The sequence below is a fragment of the Typopeltis vanoorti genome, chromosome 22 (assembly GCF_054136105.1).
Source record: "Typopeltis vanoorti isolate ZY-2024b chromosome 22, IOZ_Tvanoo_1.0, whole genome shotgun sequence".
NCBI lineage: Eukaryota > Metazoa > Arthropoda > Arachnida > Uropygi > Thelyphonidae > Typopeltis > Typopeltis vanoorti.
In genome coordinates, this window is record NC_143570.1 from 40,446,743 (window position 1) to 40,470,006 (window position 23,264).

General features: G+C 37.0%; 1 protein-coding gene across 1 annotated transcript in view; it reads right to left on the minus strand.

Annotated features, from left to right (window-relative positions):
- LOC150094345 (proto-oncogene tyrosine-protein kinase ROS-like) overlaps window positions 1-23,264 on the minus strand; it is a 719,271-nt gene that overhangs the window by 61,610 nt on the left and 634,397 nt on the right. The window contains exons 39-40 of the mRNA XM_090412445.1: window positions 19,190-19,287; window positions 11,849-12,046 (exon numbers count right to left, since the gene is read on the minus strand). Coding sequence (XP_090268571.1) covers window positions 11,849-12,046; window positions 19,190-19,287 — 296 coding nt within the window. The remainder of the gene's footprint in view (window positions 1-11,848; window positions 12,047-19,189; window positions 19,288-23,264) is intronic.

A 23,264-nucleotide genomic window follows, 5' to 3' on the forward strand; every position in this document is an offset into this window, starting at 1 on the left:
CTTAGATAGAAAGTGCAGTCATTTCAATTCAGGTTCGGACAATGGAGCAAAACTTTGGTGCTCTCTTTAAACAGATGTTCAAACTTATAGCATGGATGGAGTAAGAGCCTTTAATATCAGAAGATATTGTGGTCAGTATCAATTCCATATTGTGCTGAGCTTCTGAGAATGGGCTATACACAGTTGTTTGAGAGAGATTTGTAGGAATCAAAAACATGTTGTATAGTCCATTCTGAGAAGCCATTCAGTTGCATAAAACACATGATGTCCAGAACTTCTTACTTTAGCTGTTATGTGGGTATAGCATATAGCATGAGCATTGGTTAGAAACAGAATACAGGATCGGGTTGATGAACATAAGATTCTCTATGACGGTCAGCATGGGTTTGTGAAGGGCAAGTCTTGTTTTAGCAATCTGCTTATGTTTTTGATAAGGTGATTTTTTGGTGCTCTCTTTAAACAGATGTTCAAACTTATAGCATGGATGGAGTAAGAGCCTTTAATATCAGAAGATATTGTGGTCAGTATCAATTCCATATTGTGCTGAGCTTCTGAGAATGGGCTATACACAGTTGTTTGAGAGAGATTTGTAGGAATCAAAAACATGTTGTATAGTCCATTCTGAGAAGCCATTCAGTTGCATAAAACACATGATGTCCAGAACTTCTTACTTTAGCTGTTATGTGGGTATAGCATATAGCATGAGCATTGGTTAGAAACAGAATACAGGATCGGGTTGATGAACATAAGATTCTCTATGACGGTCAGCATGGGTTTGTGAAGGGCAAGTCTTGTTTTAGCAATCTGCTTATGTTTTTGATAAGGTGATGAATGTGATGGACTTTGCAAAAGCATATGATAGATTACCACATAATAAGTTAGTGTACAAGCTACAGAAGATAGGAATAGACAGTATACAGGTTAGATGGATCGGAGATTGGATCTCTGAATGATACCAGGAAGTTATGTATGATGGAGCTCTGTCTCAGAAAAGGAAAGTGACCAGTGACATGCCTCAGGATCTTCAAATGTTCGCTGATGATGCAAAGTTAGGAAGTGCTGATGTTAATTCTCTACAGGAAGATGTGAATAGACTTTCAGCTTGGACTAATGAGTGGGGGTTGCAGTTTTAATATTAATAAATGCAAGGTGTTACACTTTGGGATACATAGATATAAGGCCACGTACTGTATTGGGGAGCTGTACTTCAGGAATGTCGATGAGATTCGGGATCTTGGAGTGATAGTAGACAGTGGATTGAAGTTCCGAGGACACATGACATGTGTTGCAAAGACTGCATGTTGTATTGTTGCTATGATAAGAAGTATATTGACATGTAGGGATAAGGAGGTGGTGGTGCATCTATAAAAGACATTGGTCAGACCAATTATGGACTATTGTGCTCAGATTTGGTCACCTAGTTTTCATTGTGATGTGGATTTTGCAAAGGCTTTTGATAGATTGCCACATGATAAGTTGACAGTCAAATGAAAGAGGATGGGGTTGGATAATAGATTAGTGATAGTGTCAGCAAGTTGTGTATGGGGGGGGGGAGCACTACCCCGGAAGAGGAAAGTCACTAGTGGCGTGACTTGGAAGTTTGTTTATGACCATTGCTGTTTAACCTGTATGTTATTGATATTGGTGAAGATTTGCATGGGAATATACAGCTGTTTGCAGATGATGCAAAGTTGGGAATGAACTATTAAGAGTAAAGCAGATATTCTGGCCTTACAAGACTTGAATAGACTGAGTGAATGAGCACAGGAGTGGAGATAAAAGTTCAATGTTGTGAAATGTGAGGTTTTAAAATTTAGAAAACAAAGATGGAATGTAGAATTTACTTTTGGTGGGGATATATTGTTAGATATGGAGGAAATCAGAGATAGTGTAGTGATGGTGGATAGGGATCTAAAATTTAGCATACACATTGCCAAAATTATAAGGACAAATTCTGGCAATGATGCAGAGGAGAAATAAGGAGATTCTGTTTCTGTTGTATAAGGCCTTGATTAGGTCACATATGGACTACTGCTGTGCACAGATTTGGTCAGTTGGTTTCATAAAGATGAAGAGATATTGGAAAGTTCCAGAGATGATTGAGAAAGATAATTTCTGGTCTCCTGAATTTTGAGTATGAAGAAAGGTTGAGAAGATGCAAAATACAGAGTCTAATGGATAGGAAGAAGGAGGGTGATATGATGGAGAAATGTAAGTTGGTAAGGGGGTTGTTATAAGATTAATGTGAAGAGGTTTTTTTATAAAAAAAAGTGGGAGAACATGATCATATAAGGAGGATATGAGCAAAAGAATCAGAAGGTTTTTTGCATGGAGAGTTGTCGATGATTGGAATGCATTACCTGAGAGTGTGGTGTCTGCAGAGAATTTGAATGTATTTAAGGGACAGTATGATGAACTAAACAGCGAATACCATAGAGATCAAATTCAATCAGCATGCTATAGAAGAAGTTAAGAATTTTACGCACTTTGGAAGATATGTAGATACTGAAGGTAGAACTGACAAGGATATAATGGAAAGACTGACAAAGCAAATAGCGGTTTCAGAAAATTAAATAATATACGAAAATCTTCATCTGCACAGTTAGCCTAATGGCTGGACACTTCGCAACCATATGCCTGGGGAAGGAGTATCGTAGGTTCGATTCCTGTCGGTGACATGAGGAGCTTAAGGATCTTCTTCAGCCATAGCCAAGTTAGCTGGTTTTGGGCGTGGACAGCAGGGTTTTTCTTTCTGAAAAGTAGGCAAACCAGCCCCATGAACACACGCTTCGATAGACATGGGATACGACCGGGAATAAGGAGCAACTAACCTATTCCGGAGGATTATCAGTTATGGAAGCTTACACGGTAAAATGTGTAGGCCTGCGTGAAAGCATAACATAAGATGAACATCTTCAAAATACCATAATAAAACTAAAATAAAGATCTTCAATAGAGTTAAAGACATATTAGTATATGGATCAGAGACATGGAAAATGACCAAAAAACAGGAAGCTAAATTAAATAGTTTTCAAACTAGATGTCTGAATAAAATATTAGAAATATTTTGGCCCTATCATATAAAAAATGATGGCTTATATAAGCTGACTGCCCAAAAAAACATCACCAATGAAATAAAAAAAATAGAGATGGAAATGGATTGGATGCATACTGTGAATGAACAGCAGGGAGATTCCTAAAGTTGCTTTGACATGGATTACAGAAGGAAAATGGAAAAGGGGAAGGCACATCTATGTGCCTTACAAAGCTGTGCAAGGCACATCCATGTGTTTTAATACAGCACATGCATTACAGGAACCAATGCAATTATTCATGGATTGCCCCACAGCAGCAGAAGCAACTTCATTCACTTGTTATGAACTGATTGGTTTTCAACCTCCTCCAGGTCTAACTCCCAACAATCCCATTTTCAATCTCTCTCTCTCTCTCTATATATATATATTTTCCCCCTTCTATATATATATATTCCTCCCCCCCTTCTTTATATATATATATATTTTTCTTCTTCTTCTTCTAGTAGTATATTGTATATTAGTATATTAATATCTAGTTTTCTTATATATATAAATATATATCCCTAAATAGTTCAATAGTTTTAATCTAGTGCTGGGATGACAGAGAAACACACCACTCTCCATGTGCATACATTGCTATTTTTGAATTTTCTCTTATTGTTTAATACTCATGACGGTTGAAGTTTCTTAAACTAAAATGTTTGTATCTAACTTTTACTTTTAATTAAACTTCTTTACTTTGAAAAATTACAAGGGTGGTCTGAAAGTTCTTGGTCTCAACCATAGATGGCAAGACTATCGGCAAGATTCTTTTTTCTAAGTTGGTACATCTGTCATTAAGTATCCATGTGAAATTGCAAGTCATTCTATCAAGTAGTTTGTTTTATACAACTGTGTTGTCTATATCTGTTCAAATGGAGAAAATTGAGTATCGTGTGGTTATAAAATTCTTTGTAAAAGAAGGTTTAATGGCAAAAGAAATTCATTTTAAGTTCATAAATGTTTATGGGCACTCTTCTCCTTCGTTTTCAATGATTAAGAATTGGGCTGCCGAGTTTAAACGTGGCCGTACCAGCCTTGAAGATGATTCATGTGAAGGACGTATCAAGTGCATGATATGGTATTGGATGACTGGTGAGTCAAAGTGCACTGAGACCATAGGCATTTCAAAAGAACATGTAGGATATATTTTGCATGAAGAATTGCATATGAAAAAGCTTTGCACAAGATGGGTGCCACGCTTGCTCACAGCAGATCAAAAACGCTCTCACATGAAAATCTCTGAACAATGCTTGGAGTGTTTTAACAAGAGTAAAACTGATTTTGTGTGTCGATTTATTACTATGAATGAGACTTGGATTCACCATTACCCTAAGATCAAAAGAAAATCCTAGGGAATTTTTTAGCTATGTGGCCAGTAGGAGGAAAAATGATTGTGGAAGAATGACATTGGGATAAAATTGGGAATAGAATGAAAATTTTAATACTAGAGGGACAGGGCATGTTTGAGGATTAGAGGTGCAGGAGGAGAGCACATTTCAAATACTGAGTACTCTGGATGTCAGTAAAGCTGTGGGACTGGATGGAATTTCACCATGGGTTTTGAGAGAATGTGCTAAAGAACTGACAGCTCCTTTGACAATGAAAATCTGGCTATGGGAAAGGTGCCCAGGGAATGGAAGGAAAGTAAGATAGTGCCACTGCATAAGGACAGTAGTAGACTAGAAGTGTCTAATTATAGGAAAGTTTGTGTGTCATCAGTAGTTGTTAAGCTCTTGGAGAAATTAGTTAGGGACCATATACAACATAGAGCAGATGAGGGTAATGTTATCTGTGAGAGTCAACATGGATTTGTGGAGGGGCACTCTTGTTTTAGTAATATGTTTTAGCCTTTTATAATAAAGTTACAAGAGCAGTAGATGAGGGAAAGGCATATACTGCCATTTTCTTGGATTTAGCGAAGGCATTTGACAGGGTTCCACATGATAAGCTGATATTTAAGTTGCAGCACATGGGTTTGGATGTCAGGTTGGTCAAGTGGATTCAGGATTGGCTGTCTGATAGGTATCAGAGAGTTGCGTATGGTGGAGCAGTTTCCAGGAGGCAGAGGGTTACAAGTGGGGTCCCACAGGCTCAGTACTGGGACCTATATTGTTTAACCTTTACATCAATGACAATGACAATGGATTGCAGGGGGGGATATTCAGTTGTTTGCAGATGATGTGAAGCTGGGAAGAGTTATAAGTAATAGTGCAGATGTGGTAGTCCAGCAGGAAGATTTAAATAAGCTAGACAGATGGGCAAATAATGGGGGTGTCAGTTTAATGCAGCAAAATGTAAGGTCTTGAGGTTTGGGACACATTAATGGGACACTGCATACTCTATTGGAGGAAGTAGGGGAGACAAGAGAACTGCGGTTGATGATTGATAGAAACCTGAAATTCAGGGGACATATTGCAAAGGTGGTGAAGGTAACACAGAGGATTGCTGCAATTATGAGAAGGATGCTGACCTGCAGAGATAAAAGAGTTATCATTCCGTTGTACAAGACCCTGATCAGACCACACTTAGACTCTCAGATTTGGTCCCCAGGATTTGAAGGGGATAAATTAACTGTGGAAAGGGTACAAAGGCAGATAACAAAGACAGTTTCAGAACTGTACAATGTGAGTTATGAGGATCGGCTGAGGGAATGCAGAGTTTGGTGGATAGAAGGAGAGGTGATATGATTGAGACTTTTAAACTGTTGAGAGGTGGTTACAGGGTTGACACTGGGGTATTCTTTCACTTGGTTGAGGAATAGATGGAGGAGAGGAGATATGATAGAAACATACAACAAACAAATTCAAAACCATTAGATGTTTTGAATGTGTCTTTGGTAAATGTATTTCAAGGAGAGATATGATAGGTATTTAAATATGTGTGTAAATGGGTCTCTCAATCGGTCCTTTGACTCCTTGGAGGTGCATGCATGATAATCATATATCTGAGAGGAGAGAAAATACACTGAGATAAGATAAACTGAGTGCAGATATGAGTCATTGAAAGAGATTGAGAAGCATGATAAACATGTTGTGGAACTAGAAACCAGGTTGAGAGAGAGAGAGAGAGAGAGAGAGAGAGAGAGAGAGAGAAAGTGATTATGTCAAGAAAAAAATGATTACCTTCATTTCTCCCTGGTGCAGGACACCAGAGCGTACAGAGGATTTGAAATTGGAAGTGATCACTATTTAGTCGAGCAGGATAAAATTGAATTTCATATTGAAAAGAATAACATGTAAGAAAATTTTAAAGCAAATAAAAGTTGAGCAGCTCTCAGATGTGAACTGTAGACTAAAATACACAAATATTATTGAAGAAAAAATGAAAGAGTTTGAGAACAGGAATCAAACCTTTGAGATTCAGTGGCAAAATCTGAAGAAAACATTGATTGATTCTGCCAGAGAGGCATGTGGTGAGGTTGTTTGCAAGGATAAAAAAAAATCAGAACTCCCTGGTGGACACAGGAAGTTAAAGAGATAGTGAAGGAAAAGAAGAAAGCATATCAAAAGTTCCTGGCAAATAATTCAGCTTGTGCTCTTAGAGAATACAGAGACAAATGCAAGAATGCTAAACACTGTGTAAAACTTAGCTAAACAAAAGTCATGGGAGGACTTTGGCAAGAATATAAAAAATAAATATCAAGAAGGTGGCAAAATATTCTGGAGGTTGTTGAAGAAGCTTAGGAATGGAGGAAAGAGTGCTGTGAAAGGAGTTAGAGATGATAAAAGTGACATGAAAACAGGAGAAAAAGATATCCTTGAAGTATGGAGTAATTACTTTGAAAAACTGCTAAATGAAACAAGCAGTGATGACAGCACAGTGGTAAAAAACACTGACCAGGCATGCAGTCAGGAATACATATCCATGCTTGAAGTAGAAAAAGCCATCAAAGGCTTGAAATGTGGAAAGGCAGCAGGAGTAGATGATATTCGACCAGAAATGCTGAAGTATGGTGGTATAAGCGTCTTACAGTGAGAGCACTGCATAGTTCAGAAAGCCTGGACAGAGGGACGAATTTCCCCGATGATTGGAGTAGAGCTTTCATAGTACCCATATATAAAAAGGGAAATAAAACTGAATGTGAGAATTACAGAAGTATTTCCCTACTGAGTGTTCCTGGCAAGATCTATGCAAGTATACTTGAGAAACAGTCGAGAAGAATTGTGGAAGAAAAGCTTGTTGAAGAACAAGCTGGATTCAGGCCAAATAGAGGCTGTCAGGATCAGATCTTCACTTTACGACCAATAGTCGAGAAAGAATGGGAATATAACAAAGATCTGTATTTAAGTTTTGTCGATTTGGAAAAGGCATATGACAAGGTGCCAAGAGAGAAGCTATTCAATACGCTACAGTTATATGGTGTCAATGGGGCATTATATCAAGCAATACTTAGTCTTTATTTGAGTTGTAAGTCAGCAGTTAGAATTGAAGGAAGTACAGGAAGATGGTTTAATTTTAAATCTGGTGTGAGACAAGGATGTACATTATCCCCTCTGTTATTCATTATCTATATGGATCACATTATGAAGGAAAGTGGTATTAAACATGATATCAAAATTGGAGATGTTAATGTCAGCACTTTGCTTTATGCGGATGATGTTATACTTCTAAATAAATCCACTACAAGTTTGCAAGATTCTCTGACTAAATTGAATAGCTGTTGTAATAGATATGGTATGAAGATCAGCAATAAAAAGACAAAGACAATGAAAATAGGCAGAATCATTGAAAATGTCAACTGTGTTTTGAATGGAGAACCTGTGGAAAGTAAAACATTTCAGCTACTTAGGCACGATTTTTACTGAAGATGGTAAATTAAATATAGAAATAGACAACAGAATCAGCAAAGCTGGTATGGTGGGAAGTCAATTGAATAAATTCATATGGAATAAGAGAGAAATTAGTCGAAACACTAAATTAGCTGTATACAAGACAGTGTTCAAACCAGTTTTAACTTATGGATCTGAGAGCTGGGTCAGAAGTAAAACACTTGACCAAAGCCTAGAGACCGCAGATATGAGAATCCTGAGAAAGATAATAGGCATGAACAGATGACATCAATGGCAATATCATATTAAAAACGAGGATATTAGGAAAGAACTTGACATTGTCAGCATCTAGAAATGCGTTACAGAGCTAATCTCAGGTGGTATGGTCACTTAAACAGAATGGGCGAAGAAAGATTAGCAAAACAAGTGTTCTCTGCCAGGTTGGCAGCAAAACGACCCAGAGGAATACCAAGATATAGGTGGATTGATACGGTACAAAGTGCCTTAGACGATCTGATAATGTTGGAGTCTTCACAAGTAACAGACTGATTTGGAGGAAAATTGTAGATAGGAAGTTAGTAATGATGTAATTTTTTTCATGTAGTACTATCATATCCTGTACACCCCTTGAGGGTACATGGCAGGAATTTGATGATGATGATGATGATGATGAGTTGGGGGGGGGTGAATGAGAATAAAGAACAAGGAAATGAGATTACTCTGTGTAGATGGTGAGAAAGAGAGCGAGAGAAAGAGGGGGGGGGGATGCTGTATAGAGTATGCAGCAACTAGACTGATGAGAAATGGCCAAAGTAGGGCTAGCCCAAACCAAGTGGGATTAGTCATACCTGAAGTATGGGATACAGTCATGCCTAGAGAAGGTTGTAATGTTGTGGACTAGTGAGGTAGAGGCAAGTCAGTAATGGTAAGAGCATGACTTATGTGACTGTCAATGAGATTTGTTGTGTTTTATACTAATGCAAGGTGCATCAGAAATAAGGGGCAGTAGAATCTACTAAGTCTGTAGTAAATTCTACAGACTTAGTACATTCTACAATGTACTTAGTACTTAGTACATTCTACAATGAGTCTGTAGAATTTACTAAGTCAGCAGGAAAGCAGTAATTGGAATATTTTAAACTTGGTTGACTGAAGATGACATGCAAGTAAGAATTGTAATAGAAGTATATAGAATTTTCTGGGAGAATATGAAGAAGAAAAGTGTAGGACAAAGAGAGAATACTGTTGATGATAGCCAAAGAATTGCCTCAGTTGGTTGAAAGTATGAAATGCAGTACTGTGTGAGTAGGAGTGAGTACAAGAAATGCAAGTCATGTCAAAAGTAGGAGAATAAAGTATCATTTGTAACTAAAATTTATCTGAAAATTAGGATGCATCCTATAAGTCGAATGCATCTTATAAACAGGTGCATCTTATACACCGATATGTTTTTTATGTATGTGTAGTTACAGTGCGTCATGCATTTAAACTAGTAGTCAATATATTATTATATTTAATTTTTTTTTATAACCCATGGATTCTACGAAGCACAGACATACCTATAATTTCTATCATCAATCAAAATACATCATATTCTTCCATCTCTATTCCTGTCAGGATGTCATCCTCATCCAACCATGTCTCACTTATTCCAACAATTTTTGGGTGAACAACCTCAATCAATGCAACCGTTTCATTTCCCTTGTTTGTGATACTTCTAACATTTGTATACAAACATAACAGCTCATTCCCAGATCTATAACAGGTTTCACTGATACCACTTATTAGATGTGACTTCTCCATACTTTCCTCCAGCCATTTCTTTTTTCTCCTTACTCATTCCAAAGCCTTCTTCAAATCCAACTGTTTCCTTACATCCCCTTCCCTTTTTTGTCTGCTCACTCATTTACACCCTCTTGGAGCATCAACCTTTCTTAGCCTGTGTTCCCCTGTCCACCCTGAGTCTCCCTGTTTCCTTGTTTGTCTTGCACACTGTTTCTCTCAATCTCTACACTCATGCTACCTCCTCCTTCATTCATAAGCACTACTTCAATTTCTCCTTCCTTACTCTCCTGCTCTTTCACATCACTTCTTACTTGTTCACATTCATTCTTTGCACTTGTTACCCTCCCTCCAAGCAGCAGTCTCTAAAATGATTGATACCAAAAGCATTCAAATGAGTCCATCACTCTTATAGTGTTCAATTCTTCCTTCAAACTCATTCCACACATTAACAAACTGCACTCATTTCTCTTCACACATTTCTGCTAACATATCATTCATAATTCTTGAGGTCTGCCTCATTTCATCACTGTCATACCTGGGCAACACACTGACTACCTCTCCTATCACACTATTATCTTTTATCCTTCTCAACAAACTCATGATATCCAATCTTACATTTCCTTCAGCCAAGTCATTACTACCACTACCAACTCATTTGCTCACTTAGTCCTTATATCCGATGCCTTAATTACTCTATTCATTTAACATCCAGGAAAACAAACCTTGTGCATCTTCTCATTTACCACAACTCTAATAATCTAATCGCCATACACCACAACTTGTGGATCTTTTGTTAATATTTTCTAATATTTTCTAATTGAAGGAAGTACAGGAAGATGGTTTAATGTTAAATCTGGTGTGAGATAAGGATGTACATTATCCCCTCTGTTATTCATTATCTATATGGATCACATTATGAAGGAAAATGGTATTAAATATGATATCAAAATTGGAGATGTTAATGTCAGTTTTTGTCTTCTTCACTCTTCCATGCATATCTACAATTCTTTTCATTTCACTGTACACCCACCTCATCTTCATCGCAGCTTTCACATCTTGCGTCCTTTTGTTCACTGTCATTCACTTTCATTATTTTATTGCCAGTCACAAACACACTTGTTCACTATAAATCCTGCTCACCATCTTTCTGTTAACTGCACTCTGTTTTTCAATGTCATTATTGCCCACTTTATCGTTAATTGCATACTGTTTTTTAACATCACATAAAATATCACCCACTTATTGTCAATTGAACTTTTTTTTTGCACTATCATTTTCACACACTCTCTGAACATTCGCACAACTTGATCCTTATATGTGGACTTTCAGAAATGTCAGACATTCTGTATTCTAAACCCCATTGGGGTTTAGAATACAGCAGAGCTCTCTATGTAATAAGTTAACGAGTGTGTTAGTTGCAGTGAGGTTGATACAAGTGGCAGCAATCTCTTGTAATAATGCAGAGCTAGCATGCTTCTTCCTCCCTCTCAAAATAGATTATATCCCTTATATATCTTGTGCACTCCAGAAAAAAATAGAACTTGAAAGAAATATAATCTCTGCACCTCTTCCAAACCTCATTGGTTATTCTTATTTGCTAAATAACATCTTTCCCTTCCTACTCTCTATTCCAGATGTACATAAAGCTCTTTGTACTTGCAAATTGGCTTCAATGCAGTATGTACAAACAGAAGAGACTACTTTTTTTTTAGAATCATCAGCAGATCATGAGAACCATACCAACTTCAAATATTGTATAAATCACCATAGGATAATGGGAAACTATAATTTTTAGCCCTCCAGTCCAACAACCTAGGTTGAATTAGCAGCACCCATAAAAGGCACCCTCTCAAAGGACTTGAAACTTGCTCTTGTATTGTATGTGTGTACGATATCATTCCTATATTGTGTCCCAGAAGATGTGTTTGTGACAAAGATAAAATATTAGATTTATTACACCAATGTTTAATTCATTCTCAGTGCTACTTTCATTCCATCAAACTGAAAAATGGGAGGCAGAAAGCATTTGTTACTGTTTTCCCTTATTAAGTATTATTTTAAGGTCATGGAGGATATACCATATCTAAAATATCCTTTTAATAAACAAAGTAATCTATCTAATCAATACTTGGCATTATTACATTATCAGAAGTAATAATTAAATGCAACAGAATCAAATCAGTTAACCAAAAAATTAATTTGGAAGTAGTATCTCACCATATATCTGACTGACTAGTGAAAACACCATATATAAGTGATTCTGGACCCATCCATCTAACTGGAAGTAATCCTTCTCCTTCTTTTCTATAATAATCATTTTTATATATGTCACGAGCAAGGCCAAAGTCTCCTATTTTTACTATTCTAGTTGCTTTATTGGAACTAGAAACCAAACAGTTGCGAGCTGCCAAATCTCTAATTGCAGGGGCAAAAAAAGGATCAAATCTCATTTTTTTAATTAAAAAAATACATGCTTCATTAAAATAATTATATCAAAGGAATGCTTTAAAAAAAATTAAATAAAAATAGTAAATCTTACAAAATAATCTAATAGCATTAGCTCCATGTTTCAATTTAAATTAGAGGCATAACAAGATTATTATTATTATTATTACAATAATAATCGCTAGTGTCCTTGGTAAATGTGGCGGTCGTGTTTAGCTAGTCTAGAAAACGTGTTTTTAAAGTTAAATATAGTGTGGCTTTTTGTCACAAATTGTGCTGCAGTTGTGCATCGGTTAGATACAAGTGTCCTTCAGTGGTGTTATTGTTTGGAACTGTGTTGTATATATTGTGTTTTCACTGCCGTTTGTTTCACTATTTCAACGTGTAAAGATGGCGTCCAACAAGAAACACACGTCAGCGGCGCAGGACTTCTACTTCTACACGAAAGGCTGGCTCAGCATTAGATTTTTCGCAATGGATGCGTTGCGGAAACTGCTACATGGATGCGTTGCGGAAACTGCTACATGTATGCGCCGAAAAATGTGAAGGATCTGTGGTCGGTCTGGCTAAATGAGAAGAACGAAAATGTCGACGTATGTGAGAAGTGTCGGGATAGGCTGGAGCGTTTAGGAATGGAAGCTGACATTGTGACTGTAGCGGAAGAACTTCGGCGGGAGTTTATGAAAATGAAACATGACCTTCATCTTCTTCATGAGGAAGTGGAAGTGCTCGGTAAGGAGATACTGGAAGTTAAAACTGAGTTTAACATGTTAAACAGAGAAATTAGGACTATAGAGGTTACATTAGCTGAAGTAACTAGAACAGGATTACATATGGGTGAGTCTTTGGTGAATGATGCAGTAATAAATAGTATGGGAGTGATTGGGAGTCAACAAAATAAAGCCACAAGTGGCCTAGAAGAAATGAGATGTCGTGAGAGTGGGGGGGGGTAAGTAATAGAGCATTGAGTAATGAAGCTGGGAGAGTCATGCTGAATAGCATAGAGAATGAGTCCATGAGTGTGGACTTGAATGAAGTTAAGAGTGGTAAGATATATGGTGATTCTATGATTAAGGGTATGGAGAGTGGTATGCATGAGGAGTACTTGGCTGGTGGGACAAATAAAGAAAGGGCATGAAGCAGACAAGATGATAGTTATGGTGAGTACGAATGACCTGAGAGGTAGTATAAATCGGGTAGGAAAAGATTTAAGAACATTATTAGATATTGTGAAGAGGAAAAGTGTCAATGGGAGGATAGTGTGTGCTGCCTCGTTTTGACAATTACGAGTTAAGTAGACGAGCAATGATAATGAATGATATGATTGCAAAAATGTGCAAAAAAAAGAGGTTTGGAATTTGTTGATGTTTGGAGTGTATTTGAAGGAAAAAGGCAGTTGTATGCTAGAGATGGACTGCATCTTAACATGGAAAGACATAAGCGATTGAAGAAGTTATTGTTTTCTGAACAAGTTGAAGTTATTGGGCAGGGAAACTAATATTGAAAAGGTTGAGGTAAGAGAGAGAAACTTTAGCACTGATCGTATATTTAATGATCCTTATATGCAGAATAACTTGCAGAAGAGAGGGGATAAAAATCGGCATGGGACTACGGAAGTTAGTGACTTATATATCAGTTCTAAAGCCGGTTCAAGATCTAGAGGGAATCTGCAATTTTTGTATACCAATGCTAGAAGCATTCAAAATAAGAGAAGAATTTTTGGCATTAGTCAGTGCAATCTCACCAAAAGTTGTAGGCATTAGTGAAACTTGGCTGTCAGCAGAAGATGTGGTCACTGGAATTGAATGTGATGGGTACAGTATTTTCAGGGAGGATAGAGAAGATAGAACAGGGGGAGGAGTACTGTTGATGATAGCTGATGTGTTGCAGCCAAAGAAAGTAGTATATCAAGATGATAGACATGTGAATGAGAGTTCATTTGAGGCAGTCTGGTGCGAAATAGTGACCAATGCAACCAAATATACAGTTGGATGCTGCTATAGGCCAGGAAGTACAGGGGGAGATATTGAATTCATGCATCAGCAAATTAGTGCAATGAGTGAAGGCTTAGATTATTATGGGGGATTTTAATTACGGTGATATAAATTGGAAGGAGGAAATATCATGTAGCAAAAAGGAAAATGAGGTCATACATCTTCTATGAGATAATTACTTGAAACAGCACATAACTGAAGTGACACGTGGTGTGCAAGTGTTGGACCTGGTTATTGGTTCAGAGGTTATATGCATAAGTAAAGTGTCCTCGTTACCTCCAATTGGTGAAAGTGATCATGTGGTATTGACTTGGGAGGTTGCAAAATCTGTGGATTTTTCTGTTAAGAAGGGGATATATACGGAACTACAGGTTAGGCAATTATAACAAGCTTCAGAGTGAGCTTGCAGCCATCCCATGGCAGAACATATTGCAAGGGAAAGATGTTAGCAGTGCATGGGATAAAATCAGCAGGTATCTGAGGAAAGCAATATCAGATTGTGTCCCCATGGTCAGGAGGTCAAACAAGGCAGGCGTTAAATGGATGAGCAGTAGTATCAAGCTTGATCTGCAAAAAAAGAAAAGGTTAAGAAGAATTTACAAGGAGAAAGGCGACCAGTACACCCATGAGCAGTACAAGGCTCAAGGTAGGAAGGTTACCAGCATAGTAAGAAAAGCTAAATCAGATTATGAGAAGACCTTAGCCAAAGAGATCAAGGGTAATCCCAAAGAGTTCTTCCGCTATGTGGCAAGTAAGAGGAAGAATGACTTCGGAAGGATAACTTTAGTGGGTGCTGATGGTATTGAGGTGACAAAATCAGATGCAATAGTCAAGTTACTGAGTGATCACTTTTCAAAAGTTTATCAACCAAGTGAGGATATCTCTATACCTGTAGCAATAGTGAGGATATCTCTATACCTAATGTGAGAATTGGAGCTTAAAAATCAGAGGTATTAAATATATTGCAAAATTTAAATGCAAATTTTGCTGTAGGCTTAGATGGAATATCAGCTCGTGAATGTGCAAATGAATTGTCAACCCCTCTTACTTGGATATTTAATTTAAGTTTGAACTCTGGTATGATCCCTAGGGAGTGGAAGTTAGGCAAAGTGGTTCCTTTGCATAAGAGTGGCTCTAAAACTATGGTAGTTAATTACAGACCAATCACCATCTCAGGAGTAGTGGTAAAAGTATTGGAAAAGTTAGTTAAAGACAAAATTCAAGAATGGGTGGATCAGGATATGATACTCTATAGAGGCCAACATGGTTTTGTTAAAGGTAGATCCTGCCTTAGCAATCTATTAACTATTCATAATAGAATAACATCTGAGTTGGACAAAGGAACAGGCTACACAGTGGTACTTCTGGATTTTGCTAAGGCTTTTGACAGGATACCCCATAGAACACTATTACGCAAATTGGAGCAGATGGGAATGGATATTAAATTGGTGATATGGATAGGAGAATGGCTCAGGGAGAGATATCATAAGGTGGTGTATGGAGGAGCAGAGTCCAGAATGAGGCAGGTGACCAGTGGTGTGCCTCAGGGCTCTGTGCTTGGGCCAATGTTGTTTAATTTGTATATAAATGATATAGGAAATGGCTTAAAGGGAGATATTCAGTTGTTTGCTGATGATGCAAAGTTGTGTAGCGCAATAAAAAATCAAGCTGATGTTGAACATTTGTAGGATGATTTAAATAAGCTGGTAAAATGGGCAAAAGATAATAGATGTCAGTTCAATGTGGAAAAGTGTAAAGTCATGCATTTTGGGATTAAAAGATTACCAGCTGTGTACTACATTGATGGAAAGGTATTCCAAGAGATTGATGAGGCTAGAGACTTAGGGGTGTTGGTAGACAGGGAGATGAAGTTCAGAGGACACATTGCTAAGGTGTCCAAGATTGCACATAGGATTACTTGGTTGTTGAGGAACACTGACATCCAGAGATAAAGAGGTTATAATTCCCCTTTATAAGGCATTGATACTTCCACATTTGGATTACTGTGCTCAGGTCTGGTCACCTGGATTCCTTGGAGATGAGGAGGCTGTGGAGAGGGTTCAGAGAAGAGTGACCAAGTTGGTGAGTGATATAAAAAATGCCCCCTACATTGATAGATTGAGAGCTTGTGGATTGCAGAGATTGGTTGATAGGCGAAGAAGAGGGGATATGATAGAAACATTTAAATTACTGAAAGGTTTTTATAGGATTGATGCAGGGGAAATGTTTCAGCTGTGTGATAGTGATGGAAGAACAAGAGGTCATCTCTGGAAATTAAAGAAGAGTGTGGTTAACAAAGGTGTCAGAACAAGGTTTTTTGCCTGGAGGGTGGTGAATGAGTGGAATTCATTGCCCGACTTAGTTGTGAGCTCTTCATCTGTAAATGAATTCAAGAAGAGATATGACAGATATTGTTTTGCTAGTTTAGGTCTCCCGCAATGAGTCTACTGACTCCATGGAGATACCCGTAATAATAATAATAATAATAATAATTATTATTACAAGAGACCTCCAGGGAATCTGGGACTCATTGAGGGAGGCCACATCACTTACACTACATCATACTTTCTCTTGAATTCCTTCAAGTTATCTACATTCACACCAAAGGCAAACCATTGCAGTCATACACTGTTCTATGAGAGAAAAATCCAGCTCGTACCCCTTTCTTAACAGAATTCTCAACTTCCATTGATGCACTCTCATCCTCTCTCCACCCTCCATAAAATGAAAAATTTCATCTATTGGCATCCATTATGAAACTTTCAAAAGTTTGTGGTCTCTATCGTATCACCTCTGTTTTCCTGTCATCCAGTGTCTGCAGTCCACAAATTCTCAACTTCCTTATAATCTTTTCACAGTCCTAATATCATCTTTAATACTCTTCTTTACACACTCTCTCTCTCCACTGTATCTGCATAACCTTGGAAATGAGGAGACCAGATCTGTGCACTGTAGTCCAGTCAAGATCATATAAGAGCCTTGTAAAAAGGCAAAATTACTTTCTTATCCTTACAAATCAACGTTCATTTTGGCATTGCAATTATTCTCTGAGTTGTATTTGCAATTTTTACTATATGACCGCTGAACTTCAACTTCCTATCTACACTGGCTTGCATAAATTAACGAACAAAGAGAAAAATCATGATAACTCAAAAATTGTATGATGAATTTTTATGCAATCTGGTGAAATGCAATATAAGATGAGACATGAAAGAAACACCCACAAAAATTGTTAATAAATAGTTTAATTCAATAACAAATAGGTACATGAATACAATGTTCAAAAACAAGAAAACAAAATAAGATTGTCAAAGTGCCTCAATAAAGAATGTAGTCACTCCTCAGAGTAATACAGTGCTCACAATGATGTTTCATACTGTTTATAATTATGTCTGGAAAATTAGTTGATAATAACAAATATTGCTCCTGCAAAGCCTTCTTAGCTCCCTCAAGATTATGGGGAGGGGAATGGTTGAGGGCAGCAACACATATAATTAGAAGCATCCCAGACTTGCTCAATAAGATTAAGATCAGGAGACCTGGATGACCAGAACATATGTATGATAGTCTCTTCATGAAGATATTGGTCCATGAGCTTTGCTCAATGAGGATGAGCCTTATCACCTTGTAGGAAATTTTCTCACCATTTCATACATACGGATTAACATAGTGGTCCAGGACCTTACCTCTATAAGTTGAAGCATTCATGGTTCTGCTAGGAAGCACATACAAGTCAGTATATCCACCATACGAGATGCCTTGCCAAATCAACATTATCCACCATAAGTGTCCTTTTCATGGATATTAGAGGGATGACATCATATACCTGGTTTTCTCCAGATTTAAGCACACCTGGTATCACTTTGTAGAACAAATTGGATTCATTTTGATACTGATCTCCCATTAGTCTTGAATCCAGTTGACATGGAGCCTGGCTCATTTCCAATGTTCTCTCCTGTGGCATAGGGATCAGAGAACGCAGCCTATTGCTCACCTAGCATACAGACTACCTTCATGAGCTTTCTGTGCACAGTGGAAGCATATACCACTGTTCCCTGTAGCTGAGGTGAGATTAGATCATAGCTGATTGGGAGCAGCACTCATATTTCAGAAGAGATAATCAGAGATATCTGTCATCCACTATTGATGTAACTCGTGGCCTTCCTCCACTGTATCTGCAGGATGTTGTTTGTGACTGCTGGAATCGGTTTCAGTCTGTGAACAAAATGAATCACAGAATGACTCATATACAACCATTCGACTACTTCTGCCTGGCTTTAGCCACCCTCTGGTCTTATGATGGCTTGCTACCTAATTTCATGAAATAATGTTTCGCAGCCATATCCAAGAATTTTGCTATCACAATACTGGTAACCCTTAACAACTACTGTTCACCTCAACTATCCAAACCAGACTACACTCTATATCAGTCACTGGCCAATGTAGTGGTGCACTAAAAACCTCATTAAAATGTTTGACGATATCTTGAAGAGGGTAATCTAGTCAATCAATGACTCTTCTCTTACTGTTTCACTCCAGTAATTTTTCACAGATGTTTTGCTTCAGCTTTATCTCTCTTCTATAAAAATCTACATGAATAATGTTCCACTGAATTGGACACAGCTATTTCTCTACTTTCTTTTAAGGCTGTAATAATGTGAGCACTAATGGTCATCATTCATCTTCCATTTCATTCTACTTCTGTTCTTTGGAAAAGCCTCACTTGCACTATCTTCTCCAAAGGGTCCAGCCTTCATTTGTTTAACAAATACATCAGCAGATGCCTGTTTTCTTTTTTAACGTCTTGCCAAGATAACAGTACTGATATGCTATTGGTTTTACAACATTTTATGTCTAAGATTGATATAAAAAATATTGTATATTAACATTATAATCTGTTTAGTGAATTTGTGAATATATCTGAGAAGCTTGGATATGCTTACAGAAGTGTGTGGCATGTATTGAAGGTGATATGAGCAGCTGTGAAATGATGTGTGTTTTAAAGTTGGTAGGGCATTTAATAAATCTGGAGAATAATGATAAGGAGAATGTGAGAAAATCTTTAGAAACAATAGAAATTTAAATTCTAATAAGTGCTGAGTGTCTTCACTTTATTTACCTGTGAACAAAATGCAGCTCTTCCAAATATTTGCAGCCTCTGGCAACATCTACACAAATGCTGAACAGGTCTAATATTGTCAAAGCAGATGGACTAGACTGAAAAAGACAAAAATAGCAATCTATAGGAAGCATATGATTTATAATATATCAGTTTCTATAATTAAAGGTAAAAAGGTTTTTTGAAGTTATTTTTCATGTATCTTATATATGTATGTTTATCACTGAATGTTATGGACTTCCTTCAACAATTACCCTAAAACTTATTACATTATCCTCACAATGTCAAAAGACTTAATGTAGGAGTTTACTCTAAATGTTACACTATATACCAATACAGCAATCCATCGATTAATGCGCCCCCGATTAGTGCGTTTTCAATTAGTGCATCATTTTTTTTCAATACCCAAATTCAATTAGTGCGCCTATATACATCTTAAAAATAAATGTTACAGATTTTAAAAATTTTTAATCTATACATTTTTTATGGCTAACTATTTTAAAAAATCACTCACCAGGGTGAAATAATTTAGTTACTGATTGAAACATTTTACAAAGTTATTTTTAATGGCATACTACACTATTTCCATGTATACTACGTTCCAAATTTACCGTCAAAATTTATGTTATCTGCTTTACTTTACATATCATTTTGCTGATCATATCTCATGCAATTATTTTCCTTACTTTTTTATTTTAAATTATTTTCTTAACCTTTAATCATGAGTAAAAGAATTAGTGAAAAAAAAATAGAAGTGTTAAAATGATTCGAAAAGTAATCTGATTGGAAGAAAAACTTGAAATAATAAAGAAAAATGGACAAGGCGAGTCCAGAGCAAAGATAGGACAAGAACATAAAAATGGGTGAATCAATTGCTGAATACAAAGAGAAAGGAAAGGCTACTTCAAGTTCATCATGCATGCACTCGAAATCAAAGTATCATAATGATTGAATTAGAGAGACTTCTTTTTACATGGATCAAAGATTGTAACCAAAAATGGATCCCGCTGAACATTGGCCTTATTAAATCAAAAGCATTGTCTCTTTGTAACCTGGAAAGAAAGGGCTATCCATGATGGAAAAGAAGAAGAATTCCACGTTAGTGCTGGGTGATTTCAGCGTTTCAAAAAGAGAAATAGCCTACATAATGTTCTAATCGCAGGCGAAGCTGCAAGTGCAGATAAGGAGATATCCAGAGATTTTGAAGAAAATTGTGTAAGAAGGGGACTATTGTGATCAACAAATATTTAATATCGATGAAACCAGCCTTTTTTTTGGAAGTGAATGCCTTTCAAGACTTTTTTAGCCAAATCAGAGAAATCTCAGCCTGGTTATAAATTTCAAAGGCGAATAAAATTACTGCTAGCAAAATGTGAGCCATTTGGAAGCACATTCTTCCAAATTGTGCAAATGATTTTAGAGGCTTTTCAAATGAATCTAAGTTAATTAAATCTCATTCTGAGAAGTTGAGTGATTCCGACCTGCTAAATTTAGATGCACAGCGGGAAGATCCTGAAGAATATGAAGAAAATTTAATCACTGACAAGCCATTTCACAGAAACAGTTTGAAAATAGTTTTCGTACAATCGAAGTTTTTAAGCCGCGATGCTTAGAGACTGACCCTGGTGAAGAGAGAGCCAGTAAAATTTGCAGAAGAGGCAATAGGGCTATACTGTCAGTTGTATGAAAAAAATAAACAGAATGCCTACCAAACTACATTAGCTCAATTCTTTGTTAAGAAGCAGAATAATAAATTTATATTCTGAATATGCTTTATTGTCTTTTAGCTTGATGGTTTTCCTTTAACTAGGCCCTGAGACATACCCTAATTCTCTTATAAAAAAAATTAAGGGTCAAAAAAGAAATCTGAGGAACAAATTATACATTTTTCCATAGGTTATTATATTTGATTAGTACGTTCTCGATTCATGCGCCTGTTTTAAAGAATACATTAGGCATATTAATCGAGGGATTGCTGTATATATATATATATCTACTCTATAATATAAAATGATAAGCTTTTTTTGTAACAAGTTGTGTCACATTTTTTGTCAAGTTATTTGAAATGTTTTGAAACTCAGGGGCTACCCTGAGTGTTGAGTCTTCAAAATTAGAGTCATCAGAATTCAAGGAGAACTGGCCTACTAGTCTGCAACTCGGAGGATTGGCGCCATAGGCACCGGGGGGGGGGGACCCCTTTCGAGTTTTCAAAATTCGAGTCATCAGAATTCAAGGAGAACCGGCCTACCAGTCCGGGGAACTCAGGGGGGGGTTGAGTGGCATAAGTGCTGGGGGGGTGGAAAACCCCCTTTTCAAGTCATCAAAATTCAAGTCACCAGAATTCAAGGAGAACTGGCCTACCAGTCTGGAACTCGGGGGGGGGGGCACGCTGTAGGCGTCAGGAGGCAGAGCCCCCTAGTGAACATATATATATATATATATATATATATGTATGTTCACTAGGCATCTACAGATACCGTATGGTCACTCTGATGCTCAGTGATGTCCCACATCAGGCCTCACCATGTAGTCCTGTTGTTTGATTTTCTGGAGACCTCAACTCTCTGAAGATCAGTCACTCCACACACGCCAACCACCCATCTCATTGATGGTCAACTTCTTCCTCTTTTTCCAGGAACTTTACCTTCTATTACTGTTCTGAGAAGTCCACCTTCCATCCTTTCTATGTGTCCAAAATATTTTAACTTTCTTCTGTCAATATCCTTACAGAGCCTTAAAGTTCTACTGATCTTTTCTAACACCCATTCATTTGTACGCCTTTCAGTATATGATATCCTCAACAGCCTTCTGTAACACCAGATCTCAAAAGCAGATATTCGTTTCTTATCTGACTTCTTTAGGTTCTAAGTCTCACCAGCATACCTCAGATTACTGATCAATCTACCTCCTTTCCTAATTCCTGTCTTGAGCTCATCCAATGCTTCACGCACGATGTCCTCTGCATATATACTAAACAAGTTAGGAGAAAGTAAACATCCTCGCCTAACTCCTTTTCCAACTTGAAGCCAGTCAGTCAATCCAACACCTGTTTTTACTGTGGCTTCTTGCTCCCTATACAAGTTGGCTATCAACCTGATAGTGTGTTGAGGAAAACCATTCTTTTCATTACTTCCCACAGTTTCACATGTTCAACACAGTCAAAAGCTTTAGAGTAGTCTAAGAAACACATTACCAGAGGGAGTCTGAATTCTTTATATTTTTCTATGATCTGTCTAAGGCAAAGGATCTGATCTCTGGTGCCCTTACCTTTCCTAAAACCTGCTTGTTCCTCGGGCATCTCTGCCTCAATTTTGGCCTGAATCCTATTTAGCATGATCTTCAATAAAATTTTGCTTGCATGAGATATTAAACTAATAGTTCTAAGTTCTTGCACGCCTTCGTATCACCTTTCTTATTTGAATTTAGAATGTGATATACCAATATCACATCCTAAATTCATTCACCTTTCTTTTTGACTCCATGGAGGCCTAAATAATAATAATAATAATAATTTACCATATCCACTGGTAATGCATTACAATCTATTACATTACAAATACTAATGCATTACAATATATTATTATTATTATATGACATCTTCACAAAGCTCTAAGAGTAATTACAGGAAGTCCATATATTTGGGCCCTTCCTGCAATGAGTATTATTAATACACATAATACTTATTATACTTATCATATGAGTAAAGGAAATGGCCTGTGACTACTGGTATGCCACTATTTAATTTGTACTGTTCATTATGGATACAATATCTTCACACTATCATACATTACAAAAGATAGTCATGATAAAAGCATTATGGGACAGTGCCTATAATATTTCCAGTACATCAGAAAAAAAAAAAAGGAATGAAGAACTGCATTACCTTAAGCATATCTCCCTCTATGGATACAAATTGAAGATGATTTTAAAAAATTCTTGATACATCCCAATAGTCCCTTCAAATAAACCAGAGTTCAAAAATACCATTATATTACCGCAGATCAAGAATGTTACAGACAAAGTTGCAATCTTTCTTCGTGATTACAGTATTAAAATGACTTCTTTCCCAATGTTT